The sequence below is a fragment of the Solea senegalensis genome, linkage group LG12 (genome assembly GCF_019176455.1).
Source record: "Solea senegalensis isolate Sse05_10M linkage group LG12, IFAPA_SoseM_1, whole genome shotgun sequence".
NCBI classification, from domain to species: Eukaryota; Metazoa; Chordata; class Actinopteri; order Pleuronectiformes; family Soleidae; genus Solea; species Solea senegalensis.
Genome location: NC_058032.1, coordinates 18,373,589 through 18,388,921, shown reverse-complemented (window position 1 = coordinate 18,388,921; position 15,333 = coordinate 18,373,589). Strand labels below are relative to the sequence as shown.

Sequence of the window (15,333 nt, the reverse complement as noted above, 5' to 3'; positions counted from 1 at the left end):
CACATAACACAGCTTGTATGCACACAATATACACTCATTCCAGAACCTCACCCACACTGGATGTCTGTAACTGATAAATGAATCCTGGCATTTAAAAGCTCAAATAAGTGGCCAGTATTTGTGTATCAAAAATGCTGAAAATGAGTTTTCATATCTCGTAAAGGACAATGACCCAGATATGGACTGAGTGACATATTCTGCAATTTAGAAATTAACTCTATATATTATTGCTGCATTGTTTGGTCTTGCCTCCGCAGTCTGTTTGCCATGTTAATTACAAACAGACCCAGAATGAATAATGAATAATGCTGCTGAATATTTTTGCAGTTTGCAGTTACAAATGTTTAAAATGCAGTTTGAGTTTTTTTTACTAATTTTCAGTGGTTTGTACCTCGGACTTCTTTTATCATGGTTTCTGTTTCATACATGCAAACCCTGGAAGTGCTTCTACTTCATATCTTATATTGTCTGTGCCGAAAAAAATTCTGCCCCTGTGCACACACGAAACACAAATTCCTGTTGCTTAATTGTGTCACTGATGTCATATTTTCACCCCCAGTCTTCCAGTAACTCAGATAAGATATCCTGAATAAAACACACATGTGAACTTCCTCCTGATGTAAAGGCTCTTTTTGCACTGATAACATCAAAGGTAGTAAAGGATGAGGCACTGCTGTTGTACACCATTCGGCCCCAGCATTCAAACCAGTAACTGGATTTGGTTTGGTAAATATCTGTCCTGATTAAAAAATGAAGATGCAAATCTTGTGTCGTTCACTTGAGTTGAAATATTGGAACGATGTTGCAAAAGTCAGTCAGTGCTGAGATTATCTGATGTTATATCACAAATGGAGGACAGTTGTTGTACACCCCAAGTGAAAGCAATTAAGCTATGGAGGTCTTTAAAAATACATTTACAATTCCTATTGATTTTTATATCATTAATTCATAAAATCCTTGGATCGATCTTTTAATTGTCTCGTGTGACCGCAACAAGAGCCTGACTGTGAGCTGTTAACTCCAGTGAAGTGAATCTAATCTGTCAACTGTCAGCAGATTAGTTCTTTACTTCTTTCACACACCACTTTTTGTACTTTTTATGTTGTTTGTGTTCTCAGCTTACCTCAAAACAACATAACATCACTTTTGTCGTCGTCCGATATGGGTGTAGGCCAAGCTATGGTCATAGCACCCTCAGATGGACAAAATGTCTGATGGTGTTTTTAGGCTGGATATTTTGAACTTTTTTTTATGTCAAAGTTTGAATTATCACCTACGACTTTAAGACGGACCAAAGAGAAAATTGATTGGAATCAGGAATCAAATCAATTCAGGAAATCGGCAGTGATATCCAGCCGTACTGAGGACGGGGCTTTGTAGAAAGTCAAGACTAGTTAGAAAGTTCTAAAAACATGTGTCTCACTTGATTTAAGCTGTTGGTTGCATTGTTGGTTATCTTTAACAGGAGCCCCAGGCGACAAGTCGCCAGTTGTGTTTACTCCCATTACTCACAAAAAAATATGCTCCGCGTTTAGTGTGAACGCACCATAAGAATCACCATCCAAACATCTAAGAGAAGAATATCTGTTTTAATGTTGGGGGATCATCGCGTTTCCCCACTGCGACTGAGAGGGAATAATTGATTTATTTTTTCATTTATATACTTAAAAGGTCAGTTTAAAACACATGTCTGTAAGATGTTATGGTTGTCATTATAGGAGATCACAAGGTCCTGAGAAAGGCTCCAGGATGTTTGCACTGCTTTCTGTTGTGTTTGTGTTTGTGGCTCTGCTAACAGACCTGCACACACACAGACATTATATCAGCTCATATGTGCAAGGCTCCAACTTATTTTGTCCTTGATGCTGACATTATCAGGGCCAAAATGGAACTGAGATCATTTTTTTGGTAGTGAAAAACCTGTGAAACAAAGGGCCCTGGAATGACGCCAGTGTTTTCTCTGCTGCTGTCGGCCATGCCGTCTCCCCATTGTTTCAGCGTACGCACAAACTCGCACAGACACTCGGCGTAGCTTGATGAAGTCATTGTCTGAAATAAGACTCACATCCTTTGTTTATTTAAGCTCCTTTGAAGACGCAAGAGTGCAAACACACGTTGACCTACACAGACACATATTCAAACTGTGCCACTGCTCCTCGGTCACTCTGCCAACTAAAGAAAATTTATAAGGAATTGCCTCGCAAGGGCAAAGAAGCAGAGCAAGCTGGAAATAATCCCCAGTCTTTATATAGCTTTCTTTCAAAATAGACACTGAAGCCAATGTTTGTGACCTCATATTTATATTGATAGTCATCTGACTCTGTGTATGTGAATGTTTATGTGTGTACGTTTTTCTTCCAGGGTCTTTCCCATCTTCACTCCCATCATGTGATTCACAGAGACATTAAGGGGCAAAATGTTTTGCTCACAGAGAATGCTGAAGTCAAACTGGGTATGACACATCCGTACATGCATTGCGGTTTCTCAGACTCATGCATATTCCCCCTGGCAAAACTGTAGAACAGTTGCTGTCATACATGCATGAATTAATTACACAACCATAAAAACACCTCTCAACAAAGCAGTGGCTATGTTTCTTTTTTTATCTTTCAGTTGACTTTGGAGTGTCGGCTCAGCTGGACAAGACCATTGGACGCAGGAACACCTTCATTGGTACTCCTTACTGGATGGCTCCTGAGGTCATCGCCTGTGACGAGAACCCTGATTCCACATATGACTACAGGGTATTTGATCACACAGATCATTTTTGTGACATTTTTAGTGATTTAAGATGTGGCAAAAAAACAGCAACATCAAGAAAGAAATATTTTAAATCCTTATGCAGGTTGTATGCAGAGACCAGAGGGTTGCACATTTGGGGAATTTTAATATGTTAATCAACTATCAGCTAGTGCTAGTTAGTTGCTGCATAGAATATCTGTCTGATGATGCAGAGATCAGTGTGATAAACAGGTGCTTTTGCTCTCTACCAGTCAACAGGGTTTATATCCAGAGGAGCGCGTTTGTCACAGAGGATTTTTTTTGGTTTGTTTTTAGTGCCAAACTAATGAACCACTAGCATTAGCATCATAAAGGTCACACACAAAGGTGCAACTAAAGAGCTGCTTCATCTCGCTTAGCTTCACATTTGTTTCCATGCAGTCTTACATTAATCCACTAACTAAATAAAATCATTAGCAGTTAGCATGGAGAATATATTTAATGACCACAAGGGGGCGACTCTGCTGGTCGCATAAAGAACTCCATTTGAGTGAAAGTCTATAAGCAGTAAGCATTTTGCTGAGGAGGTATTGCCCCAGTCACTACTTTCATGTCGTTAGTGGACCATGATTTCAGTTTTGTAAGTTACGTCCCCCTTTAGAGGAAAATAAACAGTAAATCAAGGCACATGTGAGTCGACACCTGATTGACAGCGGGGATTGTGCAACAGGTGTCTGATTGCTGATGCCTCTGAACCTCAAGGCTTCAAAACGGGAGTTCAGAATCTCATGGGGAATGTGATGATCGGTTGTGTATGACATTGAAAGATGAATGCTGAATGCTTATGGTTATATATTAATAGAAACAATAACCAGCCACATTGCAGAGGAGTCTCATGTCACACTTTCTTTGTAACAAAGCATGTAATCAGAAGAAAATGGGCTTTAAGTGAAACCATTTGAAGCGTATCTCTCTCATCTGATGCATTGGAGATGAGTAACTGGAAAACATGATTAAATGCCTTCATTGTAGATTGATTAATCCGAATCCAACTCCTCGTGGTTTGTCAAGGCGACATGCAAACCATGCTCTGCACTAATTCAGACCAGGCTTTATGAACTTATGTGTTTGATTCACTGCAGCTGTTTCCTTTCAGTCACTTTAATGAGACAGGGCGACAGGCAGCTGATTTAGGTGTAACTTCAGCTGCCATTGTCACCGGAGGAGAGACTTTACGCAGGTTACTTACAGATACATTTACTCATGGGAGAAGTGTCGCTCACAATCTGCCTTTACATCCATCTGAAGTACATCTCCAATAAATTATTTTAACTTGAATGCTTGCCATGCATATACACTTTACATTTTTGATATGGTTACAAACAATCCTCCACAGACACATGATATAACCATTTCATTACCTTTTTTCCAAAAAGAGCTTCTATCTTTATTCATACTTTCAACACATTCATTACTGAGAAAACGTCTTTTAAGCAGACATTTTCGTTCCAAAGGTCCTATTCATGCAAACTGATTATATACAGTACATATACAGTATATCATAGTTCCCATAAACATGTTTCAATGAAATTCATCAAATTCTTTCCATTTCTGGAGGTAATTACACAGCAGATTTTGAATCCACAGTTTCATGCAAATATCCTCGTCAGGGGACGAGCGAAGGATTATCCTATCTTTTGTAAAATGCCAGGATTTAGAGTCTTGGAACTTGTTTTTGTTTTGCTTGTTTTTGTTTCACACTCAAACTCATTTACTGTTTAAATTAAAAGAGGACATCCAAAGTTTACAGGAAATGATAAAAGCTCAGGATGCACTTTCTTAACCCTTTCTCCTGTCTCTCATTTTCAGAGTGACCTCTGGTCTTTAGGCATCACCGCATTAGAGATGGCTGAAGGAGCCCCTCGTAAGTGAGAAATGCACATGTATTTAATACACACATGAGGGGTTTGTATTCCAATCTCCAGTGTGAAGAAATGTTCATGTGAGTCTGTCCATCTCTGACCCTTTGCCTCTCCCCATAGCTCTGTGTGACATGCATCCAATGAGAGCACTGTTTCTAATTCCAAGAAACCCTCCACCAAAACTTAAATCAAAGAAATGGTAAGTCCTGCGCACACCCAACAGGATGTAGAGGGCAGTGTTTATGTTTTCTCCTCTGAAAACAGGACTTGAAAGTGGTCTTTGTTGTGGCCTTTATACCTCAGACGATCAGCCAAGCGTTATACCAACACTTTCTTCTACTAGCAAACCAAAAAAAAAAGTTGTGTCAATATCCAAACGTGCAAACATTTTTCACCTGAGGCAGACGGCATGAAACTGTATGAACAAGATGATCAAAAAAAACAACTCGTGATCAAAATAGTTTCCTCACTTATATCCTGGATTGTGGTGGCGAGGCCCTGAAACATCAGCTGACTCACAGTCACAGCAGTGGTTAGGACAGAAGGAGCCACACAACCAGTACAAAATTACACCACATGCACATGCTCTTCATGTAACCGTGCATTGGAATGGGATTGTTTCCGGCCTGATGCAAGGATGCCACAGGACATAACACATTCCTATTCTTTCACTTCCTTTCCTTTCAGACAGGCATATTCCCTTTAATACTGGGACTGGAATGACTTGGCATGAACTACCACAATGTCTGTATAGTACCAACAATAAGTGGGTAAAACACTAATTACTTAGTGGAAATTACTTTCATAGATTCACTCAGAGCACAAGTTTGCTCACACAAAATACTAAATGACGAGATGATTGCCTCTCAAGATGCTGAGAAGAATAATAGTGGAAGAATGAAAGTAGATTTCGAAGACTAGTGTGACCTGTCCAAGTACATTCCATGACTTAAATCCAGTTGGAATCCAGCTGGACCTTCTTTTTTTTTTGATAATTTAATGTGGAAGGTAGAACAACAAAACTCTTCCAGCAAAGCATCATCTGCAAGATTTGATTGGACTTCACAGTCTGGTATCGTCCATGGCCAGCAGGACTGATATTTAAAATACGTACAATAACGAAAGTTGCAGTCAGTTTTTGTAGCTGGTTCTTAAATACAGACTTTCCATTACTGAGAGTTATTGTAAGTAAAGCAGTTGTTGCCAGTTCTCCTGGGTTTATCTAGTTTCACCATTTTAATCATGTTTAAATCCCTAATCATTTTTAGCCCTCTCTTTCATTTTGCTTTTCTTTCCTTTCTTTCATACTATATAATACTATATATAAATAAAGATTTATGGAATGAACTTGTTGTTGAACTCTTTCCTTCTTTTATTCAGTATTCATTTTCAGTTTGTGTTCATATTATTTTGAAGGACAGCTTTTAATCGCTAGAAAGGTCTGGGGTTATCATTGATTTTTATTTATTCTTCCTCCAGGCAAATGGGAACCCAAATACTTGTTTTATAATGTTTAAATAATTAATTTGCAGGGGTTTTTTTATACTTGCCTATCACTTTTCACTTTACTACTAATCTTTGTTTCTTTTTTTCTCAGGTCAAAACGCTTCCTGTCATTTGTTGATAACTGTCTGGTCAAGAGCCACCTGCATCGACCCACCACTGAGGCGCTGCTGAGACACGCCTTCATCCGAGACCTGGCTAATGAGAGACAAGTTCGCATCATGCTCAAAGATCACCTGGACAGAACCAGGAAGAAGAGAGAGAAAGGTCAGCAGAGTTTTTAAATACTGCAGTCAGAGGTTCAGTTATTGGACGAATGCACTAAAGATGAAAAGCTCTCTTTTACTGAGTTCACTGCAGCTACTGCATTTAAACATTTTTTTAAAAAATCAAAGAAAGCCCTATATATAATATGGATGCATGCACACAAGCTGAAAATGTTACACATACGCCAGTGTGGAATAGTTGGACTGAAGAAAAAAACATTCATGAAAACTTCAAAGGCTGAGTTTTTTTTTTCCAGATTGAGCTACTTATCTACGTATTTTTAGAATTACATTTTTTAAGAGGTTAAACTCAGATGAGGTCAATGGATTTAAACAAATCCTTGGATTATGAGAATTTTACAAATCTGAATATTATTGAGGTGGGTTCCGACTGTCACAAACACTGCATTTCAGATAAAGTTTCATAAATGACACTGCTTTATCTTCATGTTTTAACAAAGTATATCATCTACACTGTTTAAACTCCTAAACCTGGCCACTGAATCAAACCATGCAGCATGTGCGTAAAATTAAATTGCTAAAAATACATGAATTAAACACTGGTTGCCAATAAAGGTTTGTTTAATTCATTTAATTGAATACATTTAAAGTTTTACTGTAATTTAACCACAGTGAATATGAGAGTGCGAGGGGGAAGGTGCAGTGTTGGGGCCAACAGGCTGCTCATACCAGACCGTTCCTCTTCTTTTCCTTCTTTTCTGCGCTCATGTTCACTCTGCCAAGCAGACAGAAATAAACGAGGGAGAAAAGATAAAGAAACCAGGCAAATTAGGAATATGGAGAGGGAGCGAGTAAAGTCAGAGAGGCGTGCAGTTTGAGAATGATTTATCCTCATCCTGTTATAAAGAGCCACCCAGCTGTGGATGAGTGGTGTGTGCTGAATGTGTGATGCCGATATGTGCAGTCGAACGGAGAGAAACAGTGATATTTATGATCTTTCATGCTCTCGTGTAGATGTTAGAGCAGTGTGCGAAAGAAGAGAGAAGAGAGAGTGATAACAGGCAGACAGAGAGAGTGAGAGAGAGAACGAGGGGGAGAGAGGAGTTGAGGGGAAGGAAAGAGGAAACAGAATGGCCATCTGGTTCTAATCTTCTGTTAACTTATAAAAACACACTAATGACTGGTAGACTGCATGTATTGTATGTGTGGGTGAGAGAGTGAGTATGTGTGTATGCATATGATGTGTTTAAGAACAGATTTGTTTGTGTATATGTGTGTACATGCATTTATATCTTTGTGGGGTCCAAAACAATATACAAACCTATCTTTGTGAGGACATTTTGTCTGGGCTTCACAACTTTTAAAGGGCTTTTTCAGGGTTAAGTGTTGGTGTTAGGGTTAGGGTTAAGCACTTATTTTTTTGGTTAAGGTTAGGCTAAGGGGGTTAGCTTAATACATTATGTCTGTGATGTGTCCTTACTAAGATATTAAAATGGGTTTGTGTGTGTGTGTGTGTGTGTGTGCCCCTGTGCCTCAGAGTCATGAAATGCTGTCAGCACTAAGTGTTCGTGGGAAAAGTCACTTTTGCATTGAAGGGGTGGTATTTAATTGCTTCGAACATGAAGGATGAAGGTTGAAGGATGAATCACACATCACGCACACACGCACAAACACACACAGACAAAAAATGGCCCTTTTTTCAGTCAAGAGTTGCCATTAACTTTCCAAAAGCAGTCTCCTCCTGCAACTTTGGCCCAGAAAGACAAAGCACAAGCCAAAACCCTCGAACATGACATCACAGCAACAGAGCAGAGATTTCCTCTGTCTGCTGTTAAAGTTGTGCTGCCTCTTACTGCTTTGAACAAACACACCTGCACTGTGTTACCTTTCAGCGTGTCGAGTAAACGTTGAGATTTGAGCCTGATCTGCTTCCAGAGCATATGCTGGGCAAATGCTGTTATGTACATAACCAAGAGTCAAACTGCAAATCAAAAAGATCAAGATGTGACACAAAATATAGGGTTGATGAAAACAATGGAAATATTACATAACACAGTTGTGCAAAGATATTATTTTCAGCTGTTTGAATGCAACACTTCAGTACATGTGTTATGGCTCCCACGGTAGGAGATGCATGTGGAAAGCAGACACTTTCTTTCACATTGTATGAGGTTGGGTCGGGATTGAGATGATTCAGCATTGCTGCTCTGAAATCATACTACAGTATAACAACTCTGTCCCACATGTGTTGAACTCAGGAAGATTGTCTTTCTTATTGCACCAAGTTTGCCCACATTATTCTCTTGTGTGGTTTGGTAATGACACAATTGCTACTGGCGGTAGATGACTTTGAAAGGAGACGGCGGGCATGGAGGAATTTTTAATCAAACAGTGGCTGGTTCAGAAGGCCAGAGGAAAATACCCACACTTACTGCTGCTTACACATCAGATGTTTGCACCCGGAGAACCACCCTGAAACCGCACATCATTTCTGACAAACATTGAATGCATCATTTTACAGCCGACATCCTGCCGCTCTCACATGCAGCTGGTATTAACATGGACACCAGAGTGAAGTGAGACACATTCCACAAGTGTTATGCAGCTGGTGTTACATGTTCACACATTTAAAAAACACTCTGATATAGAGGAAGAGCCACAGTGGATATTTGTTTTCACAGTCAATCATGTAATCAATAAACTGATTAAACACACAGTATGCAATTTCTGGCACTAGAGGCACTCTCGAGCAAAAGAAAATATATCATAAGACCTATCTGATGATGTCAGGAAGCAGTGTGGAATCATGGGGATTTGTTTGGTTCAGAGCTTCAGTGAGAGAATAAGCAGCAAATGTCAGTGAGTAGTTGTGAGCACTTGATGATACACACATTAAAATGTCCCATAGAAGATAAAGCAAGGACAATTAAAATAAATGACATTATGAAAAGGCAACCAAAATTAAACGGTCCATTACCTTGAATAGACTACTCTTGTCTATCATTTTTTTAGATATTTGAATGCAGAAATGTTACATATTATAGGGTTAGACTTAAAGATCAGACTAACAGATGTGATAGTGTCATTTTTATCGTGTTTTGTGATAAAAAAAGTAGTCACAATAAGTATGTTGTGGTGATTCTCCATTGTCGGGATAGTCGGTTGAATGGGATAAATCATTAATTTCACGTAAGTGATAAAATGCTGTCTAACTTGCAACATAATGTCTTGAAGTGCTTTATATTGAAGAGCCATCTGCACTTTTCTAGTCATTCAGAGACTTATAGTGATCTAATCTCTAAGTCTTGTGTATTACATTTAAATGATTAAAAATATGTATCCTTTCTACATTAGTTCTTACCAAATCTTTACAATTATGACAATATGAATTATGGCAATAACTTTTGTCAGGATTATCATCATCAACATCAAATTTATTATAAAATTTTGTTTGCAAGACCTTCATGATGAATCCTTCATCCAGAAAGATTGAAAATTATTTTCTGTCAATCAGCTAAGTTATTGGTTTTATAGCAATGTATTATTTTAAAATGTATATACATTATCAAGTTTCCATTTACATTGATAGAGCCTTTTTATTAACCCATTCAATTAAAAGTTCTTGTCTTCTCCCTCTGTGTGTGTGTCTCATTCAGAGGGTCCAGAGTATGAGTACAGTGGCAGTGAAGAGGAGGATGACGAGGTAACAGAGGAGGAAGGAGAACCCAGGTATAAGCCTGTCACACTCGCCATGAATGTTGTTTCAAGTTTGTTGCCTCTAGTCATCATGGAACCATTGTAGTTGAGGAGTGTTGATCGCAGGGTTTTAGCAAAAGATTGCTTCCACAGCGGTGGAGATTTAACTTAAGAGCATAACAGTTGGTGCAGATATTAAAATGCAGAAACCTGTTCAGATTGAGTTCTAACAGTATACAGTATATGTTTAAAGCGTCCATATGAACATTATGTCATCATCTGTGTATTCACAGCCATGTCACTGTGAGTTTTACTTTGATTTATGTCTCAGTACAGTATTTGCTAATGAATTGCTCTAGGGCTAGTCTGTGTGTGTGTGTGTGTTTTAAGTTAGTGGACAGATGCACTTGCCTCGCTCTTGCTGTCCCCGGACAGCAAACAGCAGATGGCACTCAGAGCTGGCCACTTTCTCCTAGGATGAGCTTTAAGTGTGTAGAAGTATAACTGTGTCCATTTTCTTCATCCATATCTGTCTCCATAAATATCACACTCTTTCTCTGTCCACTTCTCTCTCAGCTCCATAGTGAATGTCCCTGGTGAATGGACGTTGAGACGGGAGTTTCTTCGTTTACAGACAGAAGATCATGAAGGTGGCAGAGAAAGAGGTCGTGATGGAAGTGCTGGTCAACAAAGACAGCAGGTAGGTGTCAAGTTCATTTGCAGCTTGGTACACTTTCATGCGTACTGTATTGATACGCAGTAATCAGGGCATCACAACTGGAATTGTTGCTCAATCATTATGTGTCAAGATAATCAGCAACCATTTCATTTTCAAGGAATGTATTTTAATTATATTTCAAGACAAAAAAAATCCCATCCCAAAAATTCACACATTCGGACTATAAACATTATTAAACAGCAGTTGTTTAATTCACAGTACAGTAACAGTAGTAATGGGCAAAATATACACATCAAATCAAGTGAGAAATGCTGTTAAAGTGTTAGTGTTGAAGTAAGTGGAAGAAAACTATTCTTATCTTAATGAAGAGGTGGTTGTGGTTCGGGATGATGAGCAGTTTGTTCACTTATTATATGGCAAGTGGTTCAATCTCTTCCAAACTCATGACATAGTGTCCTTTATCAAGACACTGAGCCCAAAATTGTATCTGAGTACGGGTGGCTGCATATACTGACAATGTGCTGTATGAATGGGTGAATGTGACTTAAATCACAGAAGGGGCTGGCAGTGTTTTGTTGACAGACGTTACACACTGAAGCTTTAACCCTCAAATCAAGTTTGAAAAGCCTACAATAATCATCCATCCATCTTCTACCGCTTTAGCCTCCACAGGAGGGTCGGGGGGTTGCTGTGCCAATCTCAGCCTATCCTTCACAAAAACAAACAACCACTCACTCTCAGAATTACACCTATGGTCAATCTAGAGTGTCAAATTTACCTAATCCCCATATTGCATGTTTTTGGACTGTGGGAGGAAGCCAGAGAACCAGGAGAAAACCCACACACACTCGGGGAGAACATGCAAACTCCATGCAGAAAGACCCTTGTTCCAACCGGGTACTATATCATATCATTTTTAAATGAATTTAGTTCTATTAAAGCTCCTATTTTCATTCTTGTCACAGGTGTTGCAGCAGCACAGACAGCAGCTGGCAGAGCAGGAACGATACAAGCAGCAGTTGGTTGCTGACAGGCAGAAGAGGATCCAGCAGCAGCATGAGCAACGGCAGAAGTTAGAGGATGTAAGTGCTGTTCTCTTCTCACACACTGTTGTTCTGTGGACCCTGAGGAGTTAGTGGACAGTCAGTGTTGTCAGCAGAAGAGTTGTTGAAATCATCCTGCTTTTATCAACCACATCTTAACAAGATCCTTTAAGTGACACCTGCTGAGTCACATCTTTCCTCTACCCACTGAAACCGCTCTGACAACACCTTCAACCTTGGAAACTGATTGTACCAGTTCCAGCTGTGTGTAATGTTAATGATCTGAAGGAACAGTTTTCAGTGAAGGCTGTTTTATATTTATGCCAAAAAACCCTATTGCAGTTGAAGTTAATGTAAATGATGGTTAACATCAGTGTTTGTGTTCTGCTCCCAGCAGCAGAGGCAGCAGCTGACAGACTGTGCCTTTCAGTGGGCGGAGCTTCAGGAAATCTTGCTCGGGGAAGAGTCTGATCTCCATGACAACCAAATCTTATTGGATGAGAGAAACAGGAGGAGTGACAGGAGGCCGGTAAAGATGAACTTGTGACTTTGAATTTGTTGTGAATAAACAGGTCAGTTATTTAGAAAAGATGATTGGTATGTGTCGCTGATGTCGAATTAAGATTGTTTTAGTTTTTTTTTATATATCATATGAAAGTGTGTTCCTTTTAATCTATATTTGAGGCTGCATTGAAAAAATTAATGTGAAAGCCACATGGTGGTCGATATACACATTTCAGACATATTTCCTCCTTTTTGAAACTTTGAAACCAGCACAACTTCCTTTATGCAGGGTCAAAAGGATTGTACAAATGGAGAGGTCTGTGTATAAAAGAAATCAAATTGCACTTTTTTACAATAGCTGAGGATTGATTAGTCTTGTTCTAAATGTTTTTAAAGACAAGCATTTCACTTTTAGAAACCTTCCCTTACAATATATTTACACCTTGTTAAAACTTAAATTGGAACATCCCACAATTCAGTGGGACCTTTTTGTGAAACCAGTGGAGATTTACTGTAGGTTTCAGCAGGTTTGGACAGGATGAAGTGTCTCTGCCAGTTGTAATCATTTCAAACAGAGGCACGCAGCTCTCTCTCCTCGGGTACGTTCATTTTCGGTCATTAATTTTAACACATGCTTGATGAATCCGTCCCACACACCAGTGATTTTAAAAAGATAAAACAAGTTAGTGGCTGGGATTTCTTCATGTAGAAGACACTACATCCCAGCGCTATTAATATCTGTCTCGTTACATTATATCTCTGTTATATTTGGAGTGGTGGTAACTGTACGTGTTAGATTCTGATGACACTGATTACCTCTGACTCATTATGTTCAGCTTGTGTAATGGATCTCGCCGATGCTTCATTAAGCTTTTATGCTGTTGCATTTAATCTTGTGACGGGTTCATTGAGTGTGTGCTGTGAAGTCTCGTACTCTGTCACATGAAGAGCACGTCTGGGTCCAGGCTGTGAACTTGTTGGTTCCAGTCAGAAACATAATACATGGATTGATTTGTCAAGCATCACGTGTGTGTCTGTGGTTTGTTAGTGGCTGAGATATTACAGAAGTAGCCAAGTGACTGTCGGGTTTGAATCTGGACAACACTGCATGGGGAAAGTGAATGATCATGTGTGCCTTTATACACAGGCCTGCTTTGTGAAACACAAACCACTCATTTAACCACTTAGTTAACATTTGAGAAAGCAGTAGTGTGACTTCTCTTTGATAGACTGAAAACATGTCCACCCTGCCTCAATGCATGCTGGGATAGCCTTTAACCCACTGTGACCTTTCAGTGAGCACAGAAAAAATGATGGATGAGAGTTTACAATTTGTGTTATATAGTATATGACAATCCCTGTCATATAGAGAGGGATGGAGAAGAATTTATGTATATATATTTTATATTTATTTTTGTGATCATGTTGAAGGAAGTCATTGCCTAAAAGGAGCTCACCGTTTAGCCTCTTAAGCACTAGCAATAACAATGCCAGTGATAACTCAATCTCACTGTTCAACCAGTGTGAATGTATTTAATCAACATTCACCCCGAGGTCAAATGACTCACAACAGGCTAATTTAATTTTTCTGTTATTCAGTGCTAAGTGTTTTTTTTTTTTTCAATTGAAAGATCGACCGAAGAAAAAGTCAGAAAATATCACTTACTGTAACATCGTCACTCCATCGTCTTCCTCCAGCTCATTTCCATTTCGTCGCGATTGATGCAGGGGTGAAAAAAAACACCTCAGTGCAACAGATTAACATCTGGACCAGAACAATCACCTTTTATTAGTGGGTTAACATGTCCTGAGTGTACCTGCTACTTTTATACTTTTAGTGTGAAAGAGGATTTTGTTGTCCCACGTCTGGCTCATACTGATATACCACAGGATGGATTGAGTACAATTTCTTTGTTCCGAGTGTCTCACCTACAGTGTCATGGATATCACAGATAACCTCTGACCTTTTCTCATTTACCCCCCAGCAGATAATTTACGACTGATAGTTGTAGTTTTGAGTGTATTGTCTCAAACATGAAGCACATTGCACTGTGACACTCCATTTAATTAATTGCATTGCACTTCTTTTGATTAATGTTAATGATAAACGCAAACGTCAGAAGTTAAATGAAAATGCCTGCTTCTCTAAAAATCAGATACATAATAAAATATACATACTGCTTTCATGAAAAGTTGATTTTGTTGAATTAGACCTGTTGTAAATGCAGTACTCACAGACCACATTTCCCTTCCTGCTGCTAAGAGGCTTTTATTACATTATGCTTGTTTGTTTGTTTGTTTGATGTTAGATGACATACATGTGTGGTTTGTGGAAACACTAAGTTTGATAGTGATAGTGTTATGAAAATGGATCCCTCCACTCACTGGGCAATATTTATATATGTTCTTCAATGCCCTGGAACGTTGCTGTTATTCTTTTCAATGCTGCACTCGTATTTGTTATCAAATGACCTTCATTGATAAAGGTTTGTCATGCACTTATCCTGCCGTATCAGCTCAAACACTGTTGAATGTGACCCCTCCTGCTGATCCAAGCTGAATAAATACAATTTAAAGGCAATGGTGCACCCACTGCAAATATTTAAATGCAGCTGATTCAATTAAACATTGTAAATTTAAAAATAATCCATTTTGGTCATACAAGGATTTTCCAGAAGAAAATTGAAAAGAGGTCATAATGAAATATTTAGAGTTGAGGGCGTTGGCTGAAAGCACCATGCCATCTTTCACTCTCTGAATATTTTAGTTCCCACCTCCCAGACTTCTGCTCAGGACTTCAGTCTAATCTAATTAATATAAGACTGTGTATCTGAGTGTCTGTGTGGTGTGAGTGTCCTGTTACTCTTGTTTGTAGACGTTGTTAGAGTTCAATGGTTTGGTAGAGGGGGATGTTCCAGTTTTAATAAAAGTGAAATTTAGTTTCAAAGGCATGATATTTTAATATTTAGATTTTACCATCTGGTTACCTGTTTTGACCTCTCTCTCCACCCCTCTCTCGCTCGCTCGCTCTCTCTCTC

The 15,333-nt window shown here is 39.0% G+C and overlaps 1 protein-coding gene across 4 annotated transcripts in view; it reads left to right on the top strand.

Moving 5' to 3' along the window:
• The window catches only part of si:zfos-2326c3.2 (misshapen-like kinase 1), a 59,043-nt gene that overhangs the window by 20,470 nt on the left and 23,240 nt on the right, over nt 1–15,333 (top strand). For 3 of the 4 annotated variants that reach the window (XM_044039513.1, XM_044039512.1, XM_044039510.1), the window contains exons 6-14: nt 2,362–2,452; nt 2,614–2,744; nt 4,591–4,645; nt 4,764–4,842; nt 6,241–6,413; nt 10,030–10,102; nt 10,646–10,769; nt 11,714–11,830; nt 12,186–12,320. In XM_044039513.1, the coding sequence (XP_043895448.1) occupies nt 2,362–2,452; nt 2,614–2,744; nt 4,591–4,645; nt 4,764–4,842; nt 6,241–6,413; nt 10,030–10,102; nt 10,646–10,769; nt 11,714–11,830; nt 12,186–12,320 (978 nt within the window). The remainder of the gene's footprint in view (nt 1–2,361; nt 2,453–2,613; nt 2,745–4,590; nt 4,646–4,763; nt 4,843–6,240; nt 6,414–10,029; nt 10,103–10,645; nt 10,770–11,713; nt 11,831–12,185; nt 12,321–15,333) is intronic. The other variant, XM_044039511.1, reaches the window with a different exon arrangement.